The 19,969-nt window shown below is 41.5% G+C and overlaps 2 protein-coding genes across 2 annotated transcripts; both read right to left on the bottom strand.

Moving 5' to 3' along the window:
• Positions 1-5,764: 5,764 nt before the first annotated feature.
• LOC128491515 (olfactory receptor 1019-like) lies at positions 5,765-6,718 on the bottom strand. The gene has a single exon (XM_053463834.1). The coding sequence runs from the start codon at positions 6,716-6,718 to the stop codon at positions 5,765-5,767; it is 954 nt and encodes a 317-aa protein (XP_053319809.1).
• Positions 6,719-11,678: 4,960 nt separating this feature from the next.
• Positions 11,679-12,614, bottom strand: LOC128491514 (olfactory receptor 5V1-like). The gene has a single exon (XM_053463832.1). The coding sequence runs from the start codon at positions 12,612-12,614 to the stop codon at positions 11,679-11,681; it is 936 nt and encodes a 311-aa protein (XP_053319807.1).
• Positions 12,615-19,969: the final 7,355 nt, after the last annotated feature.

Below are 19,969 nucleotides of genomic sequence, written 5' to 3'. Positions count from 1 at the left end.
TGCCTTATACCCCCTATATGCCACTGTGCCCCATGATATGCCTTTTAACCCTCTAAATGCCACTGTGCCCCATGATATGCCTTTTAACCCTCTATATGCCACTGTGCCCCATGATATGCCTTTTGACCTCCAAAACTGCCTTATACCTCTATATGCCACTCTGGCATTTAGGGGGTTAAAAGGCATATTATGGTACAGAGTGGCATATAGGGAGGAATAAGGCATTTCAGGAGGCAGAGTGGCATTAAGGGGGTTAAAAGGCATTTCATAGAGCACTCTGCCTACAGAAATGCCTTATGCCCCCCATTTAACACCCTCCCTCCTCCTCCCTCCTCCAAACTTACCGGTGCTTCTGAGCCCTCGGTGCATAGCCGGGGCAGTGTGTAGAGATCACGGGGAACTCTGATCTCTGACAGCCGGGGAAGGTCTGCGCGATGGACGCAGACAACCCCCGCTGTTAACCGCACCTCCTTCCGGCTGCAGCGGAAGTTGTCTACTCGAATCGCGTAGACCTCTACCCGCTGCCCGTACAACACACCGGGGAGTCAGAAGCACCAGTAAGTTGGGGGGGGCATAAGACAGGAGGATCCAGGTCCCCTCCAGCACTGCGGGGGATCTGGATCTTAGTCTCATAGTCAGACCTATTTGAGGTCTGATTATAAGACGACCCCGATTATAAGACGAGGGGTATTTTTCAGAGCATTTGCTCTGGAAAAAACCTTGTCTTATAATTGAGCAAATACGGTACTATGCACTCACTGGCCACTTTATTAGGTACATCTGTTCAATTGCTTGTTAACACAAATAGCTAATTAGTCACATGGCAGCAACTCAATGCATTTAGGCATGTAGACGTGGTCAAGACAACTTGCTGAAGTTCAAACTGAGCATCAGAATGGGGAAGAAATGGGATTTAACTGACTTTGAACTTGGCATGGTTGTTGGTACCAGACGGGCTGGTCTGAGTATTTCAGAAACTACTGATCTACTTGGATTTGCTTGCACCACCATCTGTAGGGTTTACAGAGAATGGTCCGGAAAAAAAAATATCCAGTGAGCGGCAGTTCCGTGGACAACAATATGTCAGAGGTCAGAGGAGAATGGGGAGACTGGTTCGAGATGACAGAAAGGCAACAGTAACCCAAATAACCACTTGTTACAACCAAGGTATGCAGAATACCATCTCTGAACACACAACATGTCAAACCCTGAAGCAGATGGGCTACAACAGCAGAAGACCACACCAGGTGCCACTCCTGTCAGCTAAGAACATTAAACTGAGGCTACAATTCGCACAGGCTCACCAAAATTGGACAATGAAGACTGGAAGAACGTTGCCTAGTCTGATGAGTCTCGATTTCAGCTGTGACATTCAGATAGCAGGGTCAGAATTTAGTGTAAACAACATGAAAGCATGGATCCATCCTGCCTTGTGTCAACAGTTCAGGCTAGTGGTGTACTAGTGTGGGGGGCATTTTCTTGGCACACTTTGGGCCCCTTAGTACCAATTGAGCATCCTACCTGAGTATTGTAGTTGACAATGTCCATCCCTTTATGGCCGCAGTGTACCCATCTTCTGATGGCTACTTCCAGCAGGATAATGTACCATGTCACAAAGCTCACATCATCTCAAACTGGTTGTTTGAACATGACAATGAGTTCATTTTACTCCAATGGCCTCCACAGTCACCGGATGTCAGTCCAATAGAGCACCTTTGGGATGTGGTGGAATGGGAGATTTGCATCATGGATGTGCAGCTGACAAATCTGCAGCAACTACGTGATGCCATCATGTCCATATGGACCAAAATCCTTGTAGAAAGTATGCCATGAAGAATGAAGGCAGTTCTGAAGGCAAAAGGGGGTCCAACCCGGTACTAGCAAGGTGTACCTAATAAAGTGGCCAGTGAGTGTAATGCTAAATGAACATCCATAGCAGTAGATGGTAGGCTGGGGTCTCGGAGGTGGGTTTGGATAGGGAACTGTAGGGGCCGACAGAGCAGAGCGTTGAGGCACCTTCCTTGGTGTCCAGGTTATAGGGTGCTGTGGTGCCACAGCCATGGAGTGGGCCGGTTGTGGGGGAGGCAGCTTCCTTGCAGAGTGTGGTGGTTGATGAGGTGGCAAGGGTTGAGTATGCTGGGGTGGCAGATGTGACTAAGGGTGTGGCATACATGTGCAGGTTGGGCCTGCATTTGAGCCAGGAGATTCCTGGAGATATTTTGCCGTTAGAGGAGGCACCTCCTCCGCAGGGTGGATGTGTCAGATAAGGACAAGGATAAGGAGAAGTATCGGTGCAGGTGGATTCCCAAAACGTTTGGGAATTGGATTAGGGCTTTTTCGATTATGGCTTTTGACTGTCCATCATGACCCGTCAGGCTACGCATCAGAGGGGTTTTGTATCCTTTCTTGTGGGGGACGGGGCCTCTTTAATTTGGGGGTGCAGGAGGCGGTTGAGCAGGCCATGGCTCTGGTGTGTGGGGGATCCTGTTGACTTGAGGGGTCAAACAGCAGGGTTGGTGGTGGTTGGTGTTTTCTTGCTGGTCAAACGGGTTGTTCTAAGTTACGGTTATTGTGCTGGTGTGAAGGAAGACAAGTTGGGCTCAATCCTCCCCTGACCTCTGGTATGTTATGGTCAATGACTTTGGAAGTACCCACCGATCTTAAGGTTGGCTGGTGGTTAGCATGATTGGGGACAAGGGAAAAGGTGAGTTCCCTCTTGTTATGTTGGTGGTAAGCGGAATTAGAAGAGCCCAACAAGGATGATGCTAGTTTGTACTGTGTTAGGCAAGTTATTATCACGTGGTATGTGTTTTTATATTGAGTTTTATATTGTATTTTATATTGCTTTTATTTGTTAATTATTGGTTTTATTTGTTTGTTTAATAAAGCCGTGGCCTGTTTTATATCCAAGAAATTAGTTGCGTGGTTATTGGTGGGTTTCCGTTTATGGGGGTTAACAGGTAGATTATTTGAGTTCAGCACGGTCCCCACTACCTTCATATAAGAGCAAGGCCCTCTTTTCTCCTTCTGTACCAATATGTCTCAATGTTTGTTAATTCTATCAAACTGTATCTTGCCAATTTTAATATTATTGTTAATTTTCCCTGCCCTGCTGTAGTAACAGCACATACAATCATATTAGTTCTTTATAAATAAATGAAATGTACTCCAATGTGTTCTGTTTATAATTAGCTACATATTTATGTAAATCTACATTCAGCTTATACCGTATTGGCTCGCTTATAGGCTGCACCCGATATATGCCGCCACTCTGCCCTTCCCCGAGACATGTTGCCACTCTGCCTCCAAGATGTGCACCCCCGACTTACCAAATCAGACTCCCGGATGTCTTGCGGGGCCGGCAGGGGACATCTACGCAAAACGCGTAGACAACTTCCGGTGCCGGCACTTCCGCCGTGGGAAGTGCCGGCAAAGGAGATTGTTAAAGCGCATCGTGCAGACGTGCCGGCAGCAGAGGTTGTTTACGCGCAAGGCCGCAGCCGGCTTAGACAATCTCCCGTGCCGGCACTCCCCCGTGGAAAGTGCTGGCAGGGGAGGCTGCTCAGCGTATCGGAGAGTAGGTCCCCTGCAGCATTGCGGGGGATCTGTATCCTAATCCTGCTGCCTGCCCGGCCCCTGGAACTGCATGTCCCGGGGGTCGGGCGAGACAAATTGCGCATTCCTGCGCTAGATCCCGAATATAGGCCGCACCCCCACTTTAAAGACTTAAAATGGGGGGGAAAGTGCAGCCTATATTCGGGGAAATACGGCATATGGAAAGTGGGCCCCGGATAGACAGAATTCAAGGGAGGGGCCGCATGATCAGGCCTGGATCATGTTGGGGTGCATGATCATCTCAATGATCCTTTTGGATAGGTTAGGGTCATTTGGGGGCGTGGGTCAATGCCCCTTTAAGTAGGGCCTCTTCATTATTGTGCATAGACACATGTAAAGGCAGATCTCGAGTCCCCCCCTTTTGTGTGGTTTTGTCTTCTGGCTTGATGTTTTGGGGAACTGAGGTTCCGGTCATGTTTTTTAGGGTTGATTTATTCACGGTATGTGGGTGAACTCGTCGCAGTTTCTCCTCCGAGGTATGGAAACCGTGGTTATTGTGTACTTTGAAGGGCCTTTTTCCCATGGGCAGGGTCTCAAGGGAATGAGGGGGGCTGTTGTGATTACACCATGTGCTGGTGCGGTTTACGATGCGTGGTTTGGTGTACGCGGCAACATGGTCATGTGAGTTCAGGCGTGACGTGGAACAGTTTTAAGTCATATGGTTGTTGCGTGGGATTGTGGTTGTAACCTCCATGGTGTGAAAAGTTGTAAGTGGGCGTTTGGGACGCTAAGTTTGGAGGTTACTAAAATTACAGTAAAATTATGTTTTACGTTTTAAATAAAGTTTTACGTGTCACAGTATTTGATTTTAAATAAAGCTGTGGCCTTTCAAAATCCATTCAGTTGTCTGTCTTTATTTGATTTATTATTTAAGAATTTAGCAGACCGACAGAGGTATCCAGTGCCATGATCATGTAGTGATATAAACTATACTTGTGCATTCGGATTCATACAAATTGCAAGTTTAACAATACAAATATCCCAAAAATGAGGCCAGCCCCCCCCCCTGAAATGGATGAAAACAAAACAAGAAGCTATGAATTTTGTGCCCAACATTTTGCCGGCCGCTTCCATGTCTCACAGTTGTTTTGGGCCTATTTGCCTAAAAGAGGTCACAAACACTTCACTTACTAAAATGCTGTTGCTCTAGAAATACAGCCCAATACCCAGTCTGTTGTTCATGGCAATTTTGGCCATTTGAAGCCAAGTTACTTAAAGGAAAACACTCCCTGACACTCGCCATGCGCATCTGCGGAAAGACCTGAGTATTTTCCTGCCTCTGATTGAGTACTTTAAATAGCCGATACAAAACACTGGGACACAGAAAAGGTGTTCTGATTCTCTTAAATGTAAGTATGCTGCCTCACTAGCAAAGTTGTGAGTTGTGGGTGCTTGAGACCAAGTGCTAACTGGTATTAACCAGTATTCGCAGAATGAAAACTTAGCAGACAGTGTCAACTCAGAAAAACTGACATGTAAATGGCAAATCCAGTAGAAGTTTTAATTTTCAGGCTGACAATATGTACAGAAAAAGACAGAAGTTCTTGCTAACAAATTACAGAAAATGGCTGCAACAAAGCCGTATAATGAACAGCACCTAGAATGAACAGGAAAAGAGAGAGGCTGGCTGAATAAGACCTGACTAAAGGAGCCCAGCAGGGACAAATAACATGATACAATAGGTGCCAACACAAAATATAAAAATACAAAACCTTGAGGCATGAGACATGAAAGAGACATATTTTTATTTATCATTCAATGTTCAGGAGGTTGCCAGGGATTCTGGAATGTCCATTTAAAACATACTGGTACAGAAGAAGAAAGGGGTTCAGCTGTTGTGAGGTTACAAGTACAACCTCATATCAAGCAGGACTGATTTTCTAAAACATCTCATTCTTGCTAGGCTTAAGTAGGCTTGATTTCTGATTTAAATAAAGTACAGGTGGGAGCGCTACGGATAAGAATTCAAATATATATATATATATATGCGCAACTGGCAAGAGCTATACACAAAATGTTTTAATATGGTCACTGTGATCACATTTTTTTAGGCCTGTCCTCACTGTGTTTTTCTATGGACTTGCAATCTAGCTTGGCAAAAGTTTGTGGTTGATTTTATTAAACACTGACAACACATGCTATTTTTTGTTTATATTTTACTGCTTTTACCAGTTAAAATTGTCATGGCTTTTAAAACATCTTTATTTCTCAGGCTATATACCAGTGGGTTTAACATTGGAACTAAGAGGGTGTATGTCATGGAGATCAGTTTGTCTTGTTCTGGGTAATTTTTTGTCTCTGTTTTCATATAAGAGCCTAGACCTGTCCCGTATAACAGAATAACCACAGTGAGATGGGAAGAGCAGCTGGAAAAGGTTTTACGTCTGCCTTCTGAGGTGCGAATTTTAAGAATGGTTATTATGATGTATATGTAGGAGATCATTATAAGCAAAAATGGAACAAATCCTAAAAACAAACATTCAAAAAAAATAAAGTGTTGTACATCTTTGGTATCTTTACATGAAAGTTTGAGCATGGTTTCCACTTCACAGAAAAAGTGATTTATTATTCGAGACTTGCAAAAGGGTAGATTGGACATTATAAAGGAGTGCACTGTAGAATTCAAAGCACCAGAAATCCAGCTGCCGATGGCCAGTAGCATGCAAACTTTTCTATTCATTTTGAGAGAATAATGCAATGGGCTACAAATGGCAACATATCTATCATAGGCCATTGAAGTCAATAGGAAAATTTCAACATCAAAACAAAAGATGAATAGATATATTTGTGAGATACATGGAGGAAAAGCAATGCTGGTATTACCTGTTAAAGTGATGGACAAGAGCTTGGGATGGAGATTAGAAGTATATATCAAATCTTGAATTGAAAGATTGCATAGGAAGAAATACATTGGAGTATGTAGATGGGATGCCAAGCAAACAAGTGCAATAATAATCAGATTTCCCATCAAGGACAACACATAAAACAATAAGACAAAAATGACGATCGGAATTTTCGCTCCAGCAATGTTGGTAAATGCCAAGAGTTGAAATTCTCCTTGTAAAGTTTTGTTTTTGAAGTTCTCAAGAAGAAAAGAAGACATGAAGCTGCTGGAAATACAACATACATCGATACAATGAGTGTCAGAAAGAAAAAGGCCATTTTGCCTTTACAGAAATCATAGGTTGCACCTCACTTAGAAGATTGGGTGTAGAGAGGGAGATGTCACCTTTAAAGGAATATAACTTTAAAAATGATCTAGAGAGTTAAAGTGAACAGGAAAACTAAAGGAATCCATACATATGTGGAAGAGAAAAAAAGCAAAAGAAAGCACTTACCCTGAAGGTCACTGGAGGACAGAAGAGACTCAGCAAGGTCTGTCTATATAAATATATATGTGGGGTATGTCTGTTTTCAGGTGATATTGCCGAACATATATTGGGTCATTGTTCATCAGAGGCACATACTGTATAGAAGAAATTCTATGAAAACTTGCATTTTTTTTAAGAAAAAGGGATATAATTTGTGTTGGTACATCAAACAAGGAAAAGGAAACTAGACTTGATTTAACCAATACATATGGTATTAAAAAGTAAAGGGTTAAGCTACATACTCTGTGTGCTTTAATAAATGTGGTTGAAATATTCCCATTTTAGAGGATGATCTTTCAAACAGGAAACAACTTTGGTATTACATGGGGAAAGTGAAGCAACACTATTTTCTTAATTGTTTCGATCACAATATTTTCATTAATTATTTTTAGATCGTGTCAACATGGAAAATACGTGGCCCGAGAAAGAGACCCAAAAGATTTCTGTATAACTGCTGTAGAGTCCCGATATCTATCATCAGTCTGATACATGTCATGATCACAAAATAATTTTTTATTTTAAAAAGAGAAATGCGTGGCCAAAGAAAATGTTTCATGTTTATCAGAGTAAAGCTGGTGCAATTATTCGGCAAAGTGCTTTGTTCGGACCAATAGCCTCGGAAAACAATTTTATCTTCTTGCTGTTTGCTACAAACATAGCCTTTTCTTGATAAATGCATCCAAAATGATTGTATAGCATGGATACTAAACCAGGAGTATTAAACCTCTTTAAATTAGATATGTTTTGGGGTTTTTGATTTGCTTATTTGCAGTTCATAATGAGAAATTTGGGATCACCTTCAATTAATACAATGAAAAGAAATCTTCATTTTTAAATTATGGAATATTTTATGGTAGTAGTATAATAGTAACTAATGAGTTTTAAAATATATCAATAATTTAGTTTAGAATGCTAAAATATGGCAAAAAAATGTTAGCAGTAGGATATCTAAAAAATATATGTATAGATCGCAATTTTCTAAAATAAAGAAACATCTCGAGGAAATATACATTATTAATAATTCCTTTAATAAACATCTAAAAATATATTGTATTACCAATCATTTATTGAAGCTCTAACTCACAGATCGATTTCCTTTATATTACTTAGGACCAACAATTTAATTGCACACTTTCCAAAAAGTTGGGACCCTCTATAATTTTTTAGGCTTTTCAGGACTATAACATAAAATCAATGATGTCCAAAATATTATTCAAAATATTATTCAAAATATTCTTCTGGTAGCACCCCATCAAGCATAGTCAATATTATGTACTACTTTATAAAAAAAGAATGTTATTCTAAATTAACCGTAATCAATTATATTACTAAGCAAATAATAATGTTTCAGAAGACTGTATGGGGTTTGAGTATCACATATTTGCTGAAAGTATCTTCTTGCTGCATATTGTATATTAGCTCATATACCTGATCTTTTCCAGTGCTCTTTAAAGTCATGCGAGTGTTGTTGGAAAATGCTCACTGACCCTGCTTTTTAATCCTCTGTTTAATTCTGGGTCCTGGTCCCAGATGTTCTCATTATTGAGGTTACTGTCTTGTGGTTTGAAATTAACTGTTGCATAAGAATACATTAATGTTCTACTTTTAACATGTAAATTTTAAACTTGGATAAGATTGAAAATAAAGAGAATTTTCATGGTCATCTATCTATACAGTTTTCATGCACAGCACCAACTAATAGACTTGTGCTTTAGACCTTTGGGCGTTCGTTCAAATCAACGAAAACCAGGGCGATTGCTGAGAAAGTAAAAAAAAATATCACAGAAGTGCCAAAAATTTGATAGGATTTGCCTATTTGTCGCCATTGTCGACAAGCATTAGATATATACGTGTGCTGAAGCCATTTTAACTTATCAGTAGCAGCAGTTACAGACCGCTACTCCGGTTTTCCAGGTCAAGACCCGAATCCTGGGGGTTGACAGGCCCCGCTCCCCGCCCATTCTTCCATTTAATGGGAGTGTTTCCCGCTGCCGTCAGCGGGAATGCCCCTGACATCAGCGGGAATGCCCCTGACATCAGTGGGAACGCCCCCGATGTCATGGGGAACTCCCATTAACGTCAGTGGGACCGCCCACCAACGTCAGTGTGCAGTCCTGGTCGCGTCCCGCAAGGGAAGGCTCCAGGTAGCCGGAGACCAGAAGTTCCCAGGTATGCTAATGAGAGTTGGAGTGCGAGACAAAGACAGTTTGCTTAGCAGAGGCTGAAATTGATGCTCATTACTCACCTACCTTGACTGCGTGACTGCATCTTTTTTTTTTAAATCCTTAATATTGGGAAAATTAAATCCTGCTCCATGGGGCTGCATGTGCCTATGACCTGTCAACATCTGCCTATCCATGCCCAGTGTCCTGCTATTACCGCTGCTTCTGCACCTCTTTGACTTTCCTTTTCTGGGGGAACCTTTTTTTTATATTTCTATAATATTGTGGCGGAAATTCAGTCCTGCTCCACAGTGCTGCATGTTCCTATCCTCTGTCAGTGCCTGCCTGCCCAGGCCCAGTATTCTGCTGCTGCACCTCTTTGACTGTCTTTACTCTGGGGGAACATTTTCCTTTAAGTTTCTATAATGAAAGGTGAGACCAGAAGGGGTCAGGGGCCTCCACCTTTGAGAACATCCCCTGAATGTCTTTCTAAATGAAAAAGAAACATGAAAATTAATTGCCCGAAAACAAAAGTGGCAATAACGAAGTGGACATTTAGTCAGAAGTGCCTCTCCTCACTGTGCACTACTAAATATCTACTAAATATGTTTTTGATGACATTGTTACTTTTTTTGGCCAAACGTTAGTATATATACCTATACCCTCCGCCTCTGGACTACACCCACAACCCTTCCCCTTTTCAATTTTAAACTTTCTCTCGCTTATCTCTCTCTTTCTCCTCTTGTAGCTTTTTTATACTTTATTCATCACAAGCAGGCTGCTTACTACCAACTAAAGCTATAAACACTAGGGCAGCAGAAAACCTAAATACAACGTTGCTAACATGCCCACACACAAACACTAACATACCCAGACACACACACCAACATACCCAGACACACACACTAACATAACCACACACACATATATACTGTACATACCCAGAAACACACACATACCCAGGTAGACACATACTCAGTCATGCAGCTTCAAACACAGCACAAGCTGCCACCCTATACCCGTGGGGTCACGCGACACAATGTTACATGACTCTGCTCAACCCCACCTCTTTCTTGAAATTAGGGGAATAAATTGTCTGTCCATCCACTACTATTACTATTTAATAGTAATAGAATAATTCACTCTAACACACACTCAACCCGGGGGGAGTATTTAGTATTGTTTAAATAAAAAAATATGCTGTCCTTCGCTGAGTCCAGCAACTGTGAAAATGTCTGGAGATGAACCACGTCTGTGCCTATCCTTTCTTAAAAGTTATGTGGGAGTAATGTAAGCAACCCACGACTGGTTAAACTGTATGACTACAACTTTAGACATGGGGTCAAAGAAGGTGGATAATGTCAGATTTCTTATACAATTTATGTTAATGTTACACAGGTAAAGCATGAATTTAAAACATTTTGAATGACATTAAATATTGTTTTAAGTAAACCTGCAGCCTGGCATTAATACATTTACATGAGTACAGATTGCAATACGAAACACATTTTTGGTCCTGAATGTTTTGTGAATGCACAAAATATTGGACCTGATTCAGAAAACATATTTCAGACCTAATTGCCTCAGGTTTACCTCAACCAGAAATACAATTCTATTAAATGTAATAAAGTTATATTAGAATTTAATTTTATACAATATATTTGTAAGATGTTGATTATTGTCTTGACTGAGGTACCCTTGATGACCGGGCCAGACCACCCAAGCAATTTAACTACCCAATAATTAACACTACACCAAGAGTGGAGTTGAAAAGGCCACAGCCGATTTATTTATTTAACCAAGCCATTGCTACGCAACCTAAACCAAAACTAGGTGTGTTAACAGGGCAATGGCTGCCAAACTAAACACCAATAAATAACACAAATAATTAACATGAATAAATAACATGAATAAATAACAAAAACTGAAAACACCCCACCAGGCTATCCAGGTATCATCAACACAGGGGAGGACATACCTGGATGCCCGGACCCCAGAGCTGAGGCTCCAAGCACCACCAGCCAGGAACCTCCCACCGAAAAACCTGCCCTACTTGGCATCCCAATAAAGGCCCAATCTGGCCCTGTGGGCATCATTCTGGCATTTATTTTCTTCCTGTTATTTCTTTATAATTTCAAAATCTCTTTCTTTCTCAGACTATACATCAGGTTTAATAGTAGAACCAGAATAATATATATAATGGACAACATTAACATCAACTAAGCTTGTTCTCAAGAATTCCCAGACTCTTCTTTCAGGAAACACACAACTAACAAGTAATTTCACGCAGACAAAGCACAAATGAAACAAATTTCGAATGCTATTAATTATTTTATGAAGAAAATTTAGCAGACTGACATTATTATTTTGTGATCCTGGACATTTGTTAAATGTACAAAATGTTAGACCTGATACTCATACCTAATTTTATTACATTTAATTAAATTATGCCAGATTTATTTTTAATCATTTTTTTTTAAAAACACTTAACTATGTGTTTATAAAATATTGAATATTGGCTTTCCGGCAATTATTTTTTTCTTCTTGTTATGTTTTTTATGGCTCTCAAAATCTCTTTGTTTCTCAGACTATACACTATTGGATTTAATAGTGGAACCAGAAAAATATACAGCATCGATATTAGGTTATCTTGCTCTCGAGAATTTGCAGACTCTGGTTTTACATAGGAACTTAGGCACGTCCCATATAGAAGGATAACGATAGAGAGATGGGAAGAGCAGCTGGAGAATGTCTTGCGTCTTCCTTCTGAAGTTCGAATCTTGAGAATGTTAAATATTATTAATATGTATGAAGAAAGTATGAGTGAAAATGGTACAAAGCCCATTAACAAGCCTTCAACTAAAATTAGAATTTGAATATTTCTGGTGTCTTTGCAGGAAAGCTTCAACATTGTTTCCACCTCACAGAAGAAATTATTTATTTCTCTGGATTTACAGAAAGGTAAATTGGACATGATCAATGAAAAAACCATTGCATTCAAAGCACCAATAACCCAACAACTAGCAGCCAATAACATACATACTCTTTTTTTCATGATCAGAGAATAACGTAGGGGGATACAAACGGCTACATAACGGTCAAAAGCCATGGCTGTCAACAGGAAGAATTCAGTATCAATGCTCATTATGAATATAAATAATTGTATGATACAGTCTTGGAATAGGATACCGGTGTTACCTGTTAATGTCAAATGCAAGAGCTTTGGCTGGATACAAGAAACATTGATGATATCCTGCACTGAGAGGATGCATAGGAAGCCGTACATTGGAGTATGCAGTCTGGATACCAAACAGACGAGCACAATTATAATCAAATTTCCGAGCACAGACAACAGATATGTCAATAAAACGGTAATAAAAATTATAATCTTTGCTTCAGAAAGACTGGTAAATGCCAAAATGTGGAATTCTTGTTGCAATGTGCTGTTTTTCATATCTTCTTTCATGATTCCTTGGATAAAAATTATATCCAGTTAAAGATTGCATTAACCTCCTAGGTAAGTAATGTATCAAAATGACAGACAACATGCATAATCCATGCAATTTAGCGTTGTCCAGTATATATTTACCAGAACTGTAATAAAAGCTTTAAAGGAGGAAAAAGAATAATGTGATGATGGTATAAATTTTCCAAAAATCATAGATTTATCATGGATATATGTAGATGTATTAGAAAAACGGGTTAACATTTTTAAGATTGTGGCCCACTTTCTTTAAATTAGAGCAGTGAAGTAGTCAAGATTCCCTCTAACCATTTTAACATCCCTCCCATGTATAATGTGCCTGTGCGTATCTAGAGTGCTAGAACACTAAAACGTTTTATTCCCAAGCCATATACCATAGCTAAGTAAAAACCACAACCTTCCATTTAAGAATGGAACCCAGTGAACACTCATAATGCAAACTTGTAGTAAATGATAATTATTAAACTAGAAAAGTAGGTGGAGGGACACGTAAGGAATAATGTGCTAGACAGTATAGAGATGGAGTTGAACGTAGATAAGGCATGGGTTGTTGGAGATGTGGGAAAGAATAATTTAGATGACATGGAGTTGCCTAATTATTGAAAAATTAGATCCTTCACTCTATCAATGTTTGCATGTTTTCTTTTTAGCTGTAGGGTTATATAACAAACAAAGAAGTTAGCTGACCTATCATATAATTCCTAGTAATCAAATAATTGTTGTCATAATATTTTAAATCCCTGCAGCCAAGATATATGTGATATTTAAAAGAGAAGCATTATGACAAATATCTTTCCTAGGACCCACATTCATGTAACATGTTGTTGAGCGACATGAGTAAAGTGCTTTGTTGTAGTATGCGCAATATGGACAATATACTATAATTGCATTGCCTTCATAAAACAGCTAATGTGTGTAAAAATATAGGATTATATAAAATTGAATTATGCTGTTTCTGTAAAATGTACTCTTTTCATTGGGGTATATTTTTAACTAGTCCACAAACATTAATATTATTAATCATTATTTTTAAGCTTATGCTCATATTTCACAGTTAGTATAAATCACATATAAATATCATAATGATACCAGGTAAATTCATGTGGAGAGATTAGTGAGCTGAATCATTTTATTAATCATAATAAGTTACATTTGCTACCTTAAAGTATCTAGAAGTTATTTGTACTGGGAAATCACTTAGCTAACACATTTACATTTAAAATTCAAATGATCACAGATCATACAGTGTTCTTACCATATTGTCCAATTCTTGTCAGGCCATCAAAAATACAAGTATTGTGTGATTAATATAATACCGGCTAATATAATTAGCTCTTAAATGCTGACTCTGCTTTTAAGATTTCCTTTTCCTCCTGAGTGCTCCTCCCAAGTGAGTTCACTGGAAATTCATACAGTAAAAAAAAAACCTACCCTTTTATTCTGATAATAAAATTATTTTTTGCTGAGTGGTCTCAAAATCACAGAATAGGGGTCTGTAATTTTTTGTGGAAGATTTTTTTATATCCTTCCCCTATGATGAACAGTACACAGGGTCATAGTGTGCCTCTTACTATGAACAAATGCCCTTTCTTGAGCATTCAGTCTCTCCAAAAACTTTTCTCACAGGAACATTCTTTAAATGGCTCAAGCCTTTGCCACCTACTAACCATATGCTGCAAATTCACTGAACATGTGTAACTGTGCTGTGGGCTAGAGGGCTAATAATATACCCTCAAGGAGGGAAAAGATTAGGGGTTAAAATTATAACCTACAATTTCACCTGTGCTATGGAATAAAGAGGAGAATGAGTACAAATAATAAATACATTCAAATAAATATTATTAAAAATCCCGGCCTAACTCTAAGTACACAAGTTAGGGATGAGGTCCATCCATTGGACCATTTGGAAGCCAAGATGATAGACAGTAAATATAACTGGCACCCAAAGGGTGTAACTTTTACTTTGTAAGGATATCCATCAATGCCAAATGATACCCATGAGTCCTCATTTCCAGCCCATGGATGCGCCTATCCCAAAAAATTAAATACGTTTTCTAAAATGACTGGAAAAGTAATGCAAAATCAATCAAGTTATCAATTCAATGAAAGCAGAAAAGTTTCACAGTTTGTATGCTTCTATTATAGTTATAGTCGGTCACTCTTTTCTTAACAAGGGAGCCATTAAAAAGTATATACCGTATTGGCTCGGATATAGGCCGCCCCCGTATATAGGCCGCACCCTAAAAGTTTGGTGCTTTTTTAAAGAAAAAGTTTTTTTTCTTTAAAAAAGCACCAAAAAAAACATGCTTCCACTGTCCTCCCCCCCGAGATACGCTACCACTGTCCTCCCCCCCGAGATACGCTGCCGCTGTCCTCCCCCCCGAGATACGCTGCCGCTGTCCTCCCTCCCGAGATACGCTGCCGCTGTCCTCCCTCCCCGCGATCCGCTGCCGCTGTCCTCCCTCCCCGCGATCCGCTGCCCTCCCTCCCCGAGATCCGCTGCCCTCCCTCCCCGAGATCCGCTGCCCTCCCTCCCCGAGATCCGCTGCCGCTGTCCTCCTCTGCCCCCCCTCCTCGACTTACCGGAGCAGACTCCCGGGTGTCTTCAGGGCCGGCGAGGGACATCTACGCAATACGCGTATGCAACTTCCGGTACCGTTACCGGAAGTTGCATTTGCGTATTGCGTAAATGTCTCCCGCCGGCCCCGCAAGACACCCGGGAGTCTGCTCCGGTAAGTCGGGGGTGGGCAGAGGTAAAACGCTTAGATAACCTCCCGTGCCGGCACCCCCCCCCCCCCGTGGGAAGTGCTGGCAGGGGAGGCTGTCTGAGCGTATCGGGGAGAAGGATGCAGGTCCCCTGCACCGCTGCCGGGGATCTGTATCTTAACCCCGCTGCCTGCCCGGCGCCCGGGACTGCATGTCCCGGGCGTCGGGCGCTAGACCCCGAATATAGGCCGCACCCCCACTTTAAAAACTTAAAGTGGGGGAAAAAAGTGCGGCCTATATTCGAGCCAATACGGTATATTTACAATTGGTTTATCCTTAGGGTGTACCACACATTTGAGCCCCTCACCCACAGGAAGCAATGTGAAATTGGAACTTTTTTCCAGCTCACATTACCAACTTGTAAGCAACTCAATGGTTAATCTATAGATTGCTTGTTTTTTTTAACCTATGTCAACTCTTTCTTATAGTCAAGGGAGTACAACGGTGAGCTGGCAATAGTGAAGAAATGAGTTTTACCTTCATGTTAGTGAATAGGTTTCCGCATCTGTGTGTGGGACAAAGAAATGCAAAAAAGGCGTGTGTCCTGTGACGGCATCGGGACCTTCTACCTGCATCCCGCAAGGGGGGCTCCGGGTGGTCAAGGCAACTTGCTGAAGTTCAAACTGAGCATCAGAATGGGGAAGAAATGGGATTTAACTGACTTTGAATGTGGCATGGTTGTTGGTACCAGACGGGCTGGTCTGAGTATTTCAGAAACTACTGATCTACTTGGATTTGCTCGCACCACCATCTCTAGGGTTTACAGAGAATGGTCCGGAAAAAAAAAATACAGTGAGCGGCAGTTCCGTGGACAACAATGCCTTGTTTATTTCAGAGGTCAGAGGAGAATGGGCAGACTGGTTCGAGATGACAGAAAGGCAACAGTAACTCAAATAACCACTCGTTACAACCAAGGAATGCAGAATACTATCTCTGAACACACAACATGTCAAACCTTGAAGCAGATGGGCTAAAACAGCAGAAGACCACACCAGGTGCCACTCCTGTCGGCTAAGAACATTAAACTGAGGCTACAATTCGCACAGGCTCACCAAAATTGGACAAGGAAGACTGGAAGAACGTTGCCTGGTCTGATGAGTCTCGATTTCAGCTGTGACATTCAGATAGCAGGGTCAGAATTTAGTGTAAACAACATGAAAGCATGGATCCATCCTGCCTTGTGTCAACGGTTCAGGCTAGTGGTGTACTGGTGTGAGGGACATTTTCTTGGCACACTTTGGGCCTCTTAGTACCAATTGAGCATCCTACCTGAGTATTGTAGCTGACAATGTCCATCCCTTTATGGCCGCAGTGTACCCATCTTCTGATGGCTACTTCCAGCAGGATAATGTACCATGTCACAAAGCTCACATCATCTCAAACTGGTTGTTTGAACATGACAATGAGTTCACTTTACTCCAATGGCCTCCACAGTCACCGGATGTCAGTCCAATAGAGCGCCTTTGGGATGTGGTGGAATGGGAGATTTGCATAATGGATGTGCAGCTGACAAATCTGCAGCAACTACGTGATGCCATCATGTCCATATGGACAAAAATCTCTGCGGATTTTTTCCAGCACCTTGTAGAAAGTATGCCATGAAGAATGAAGGCAGTTCTGAAGGCAAAAGGGGGTCCAACCTGGTACTAGCAAGGTGTACCTAATAAAGTGGCCAGTGAGTGTAATGCTAAATGAAGATCCATAGCAGTAGAGCTAGTAGATGGTAAGCTGGGGTCTCGGAGGTGGGTTTGGATAGGGAATTGTAGGGGCCGACAGAGCAGAGCGTTGAGGCACCTTCCTTGGTGTCCAGGTTATAGGGGGCTGTGGTACCACAGCCATGGAGTGGGCCAGTTGTGGGGGAGGCAGCTGCCCTGCAGAATGTGGTGGTTGATGAGGTGGCAAGGGTTGAGTCTGCTGGGGTGGCAGATGTGGCTAAGGGTGCAGCATACATGTGCAGGTTGGGCCTGCATTTGAACCAGGAGATTCCTGGAGATATTTTGCCGTTAGAGGAGGCACCTCCTCCGCAGGGTGGATGGGTCAGATAAGGACAAGGATAAGGAGAAGTATCGGTACAGGTGGATTCCCAAAACTTTTGGGAATTGGATTAGGGCTTTTTCGATCATGGCTTTTGACTGTCCATCATGACCCGTCAGGCTACGCATCAGAGGTGTTTTGTATCCTTTCTTGTGGGGGACGGGGCCTCTTTAATTTGGCGGTGCAGGAGGCGGTTGAGCAGGCCATGGCTCTGGTGTGTGGGGGATCCTGTTGACTTGAGGGGTCAAACAGCAGGGTTGGTGGTGGTTGGCGTTTTCTTGCTGGTCAAACGAGTTGTTCTAAGTTACGGTTATTGTGCTGGTGTGAAGGAAGACAAGTTGGGCTCAGTCCTCCCCTGACCTCTGGTATGTTATGGTCAATGACTTTGGAAGTACCCACCAATCTTAAGGTTGGCTGGTGGTTATCATGATTGGGGACAAGGTGAGTTCCCTCTTGTTATGTTGGTGGTAAGCGGAATTAGAAGAGCCAAACAAGGATGATGCTAGTTTGTACTGTGTTAGGCAAGTTATTATCACGTGGTATGTGTTTTTATATTGAGTTTTATATTGTATTTTATATTGCTTTTATTTGTTAATTATTGGTTTTATTTGTTTGTTTAATAAAGCCGTGGCCTGTTTTATATCCAAGAAATTAATTGCGTGGTTATTGGTGGGTTTCCTTTATGGGGGTTAACAGGTAGATTATTTGAGTTCAGCACGGTCCCCACTACCTTCATATAAGAGCAAGGCCCTCTTTTCTCCTTCTGTACCAATATGTCTCAATGTTTGTTAATTCTATCAAACTGTATCTTGCCAATTTTAATATTATTGTTAATTTCCCCTGCCCTGCTGTAGTAACAGCACGTACAATCATAATAGTTCTTTATAAATAAATGAAATGTACTCAGATGTGTTCGGTTCATAATTAGCTACATATTTATGTAAATCTACATTCAGCTTATACCGTATTGGCTCGCTTATAGGCTGCACCCGAATATAGGCTGCACCCTAAAAGTTAGGGGCTTTTCTAAAAAAAAGATAGATATGCTGCCACTCTGCCCCCCCAGATATGCTGCCACTCTGCCCCCAAGATGTGCCCCCCCCCCGGCTTACCAAATCAGACTCCCGGGTGTCTTGCGGGGCCGGCAGGGGACATCTACGCAAAACACGTAGACAACTTCCGGTGCTAGCACTTCCGCCGTGGGAAGTGCCGGCAAAGGAGATTGTTAAATCGCATCATGCAGACGTTTACCGTCTGCAGCGATGTGAGCGTAAACGACCTCCGCTGCCGGCACGTCTGCACGATGTGTTTTAACAATCTCCCTTGCCGGGACTCCCCCATGGGAATTCCCGGCAAGGGATATTGTTAAAGCACATCGAGCTTAGACAATCTCCCGTGCCGGCACTCCCCCCATGGAAAGTGCTGGCAGGGGAGGCTGCTCAGCGTATCAGAGAGTAGGTCCCCTGCTGCCTGCCCGGCCCCCGGAACTGCATGTCCCGGGGGTCGGGCGACATGAATTGCACATTCCTGCGCTAGATCCCGAATATAGGTCGCACCCAATGTTCCCAAAATTTTGTGCGCACAATATGCTTCTACAGTCCATATAAAGTTGGTGGAGCTGAAAAAAAAAATCACATTGCAAGGGGGTGGAGCTATATATTTCCAACCCTTTTGACTCCATGGTCTATTCTAAAGGTGAAATTGTCACCGCAAAAATTAATTATGAGCGAATCATGAGCGGGGGCTCCGGGCTGCATAAAGGATCAATATATATATATAATTATTTTTTTTTTATTGAGAAAAACTGCATACCATTGACAGGGGTACAGCATAACACCTATCACTATATACTGAGGCACACATTGACTGGGGTACAGCATAACACCTATCACTATATACTGAGGCAGACATTGACTGGGGTACAGAATAACACCTATCACTATATACTGAGGCACACATTGACTGGGGTACAGCATAACACCTATCACTATATACTGAGGCAGACATTGACGGTGGTACAGCATAACACCTATCACTATATACTGAGGCACAGCACAACACCTATCAATATACATTGAGCCAGACATTGTAGCATAACCCCTATCACTATATACTAAGCCAAACATTGATGTGGTGTAGGCCTACTGCTTCAGTGTCTGGCTTACTATATAGGGATGCACCGAAATGAAAATTCTGGACCGAAAATTCAGCAATCACTTGACCGAAACTGAAAATGACCCCCCCCTTTTAAAAAAACCCCCACTTTATTAAAAATAACACCAAAATTGGACAAAACCCCCCAACAACAATATTATATATATACACACATATATACATACACACATATATACACATACACACATATATATATATATATATATATACACACACATATATATACACACATATATACACACATATATATATACACACACATATATATATATACACACATATATATATACACACATATATATATAAGAAACAAAAACTGCCTGCGCTTCTTACCCTAATAAAGTTGGCAACAAATATATAAA

This window comes from Spea bombifrons, chromosome 4 (assembly GCF_027358695.1).
Source record: "Spea bombifrons isolate aSpeBom1 chromosome 4, aSpeBom1.2.pri, whole genome shotgun sequence".
Taxonomy (NCBI): Eukaryota; Metazoa; Chordata; class Amphibia; order Anura; family Pelobatidae; genus Spea; species Spea bombifrons.
Note: the sequence above shows the minus strand (reverse complement) of the source record. Positions and strands in the feature narration are given on the sequence as shown.

Coding starts and splice junctions, on each gene's coding strand:
- LOC128491515 (XM_053463834.1), bottom strand. CDS start 6,718: ATGTCTTCTTTTCTTCTTGAGAACTTCAAAAACAAAACTTTACAAGGA.
- LOC128491514 (XM_053463832.1), bottom strand. CDS start 12,614: ATGAAAGAAGATATGAAAAACAGCACATTGCAACAAGAATTCCACATT.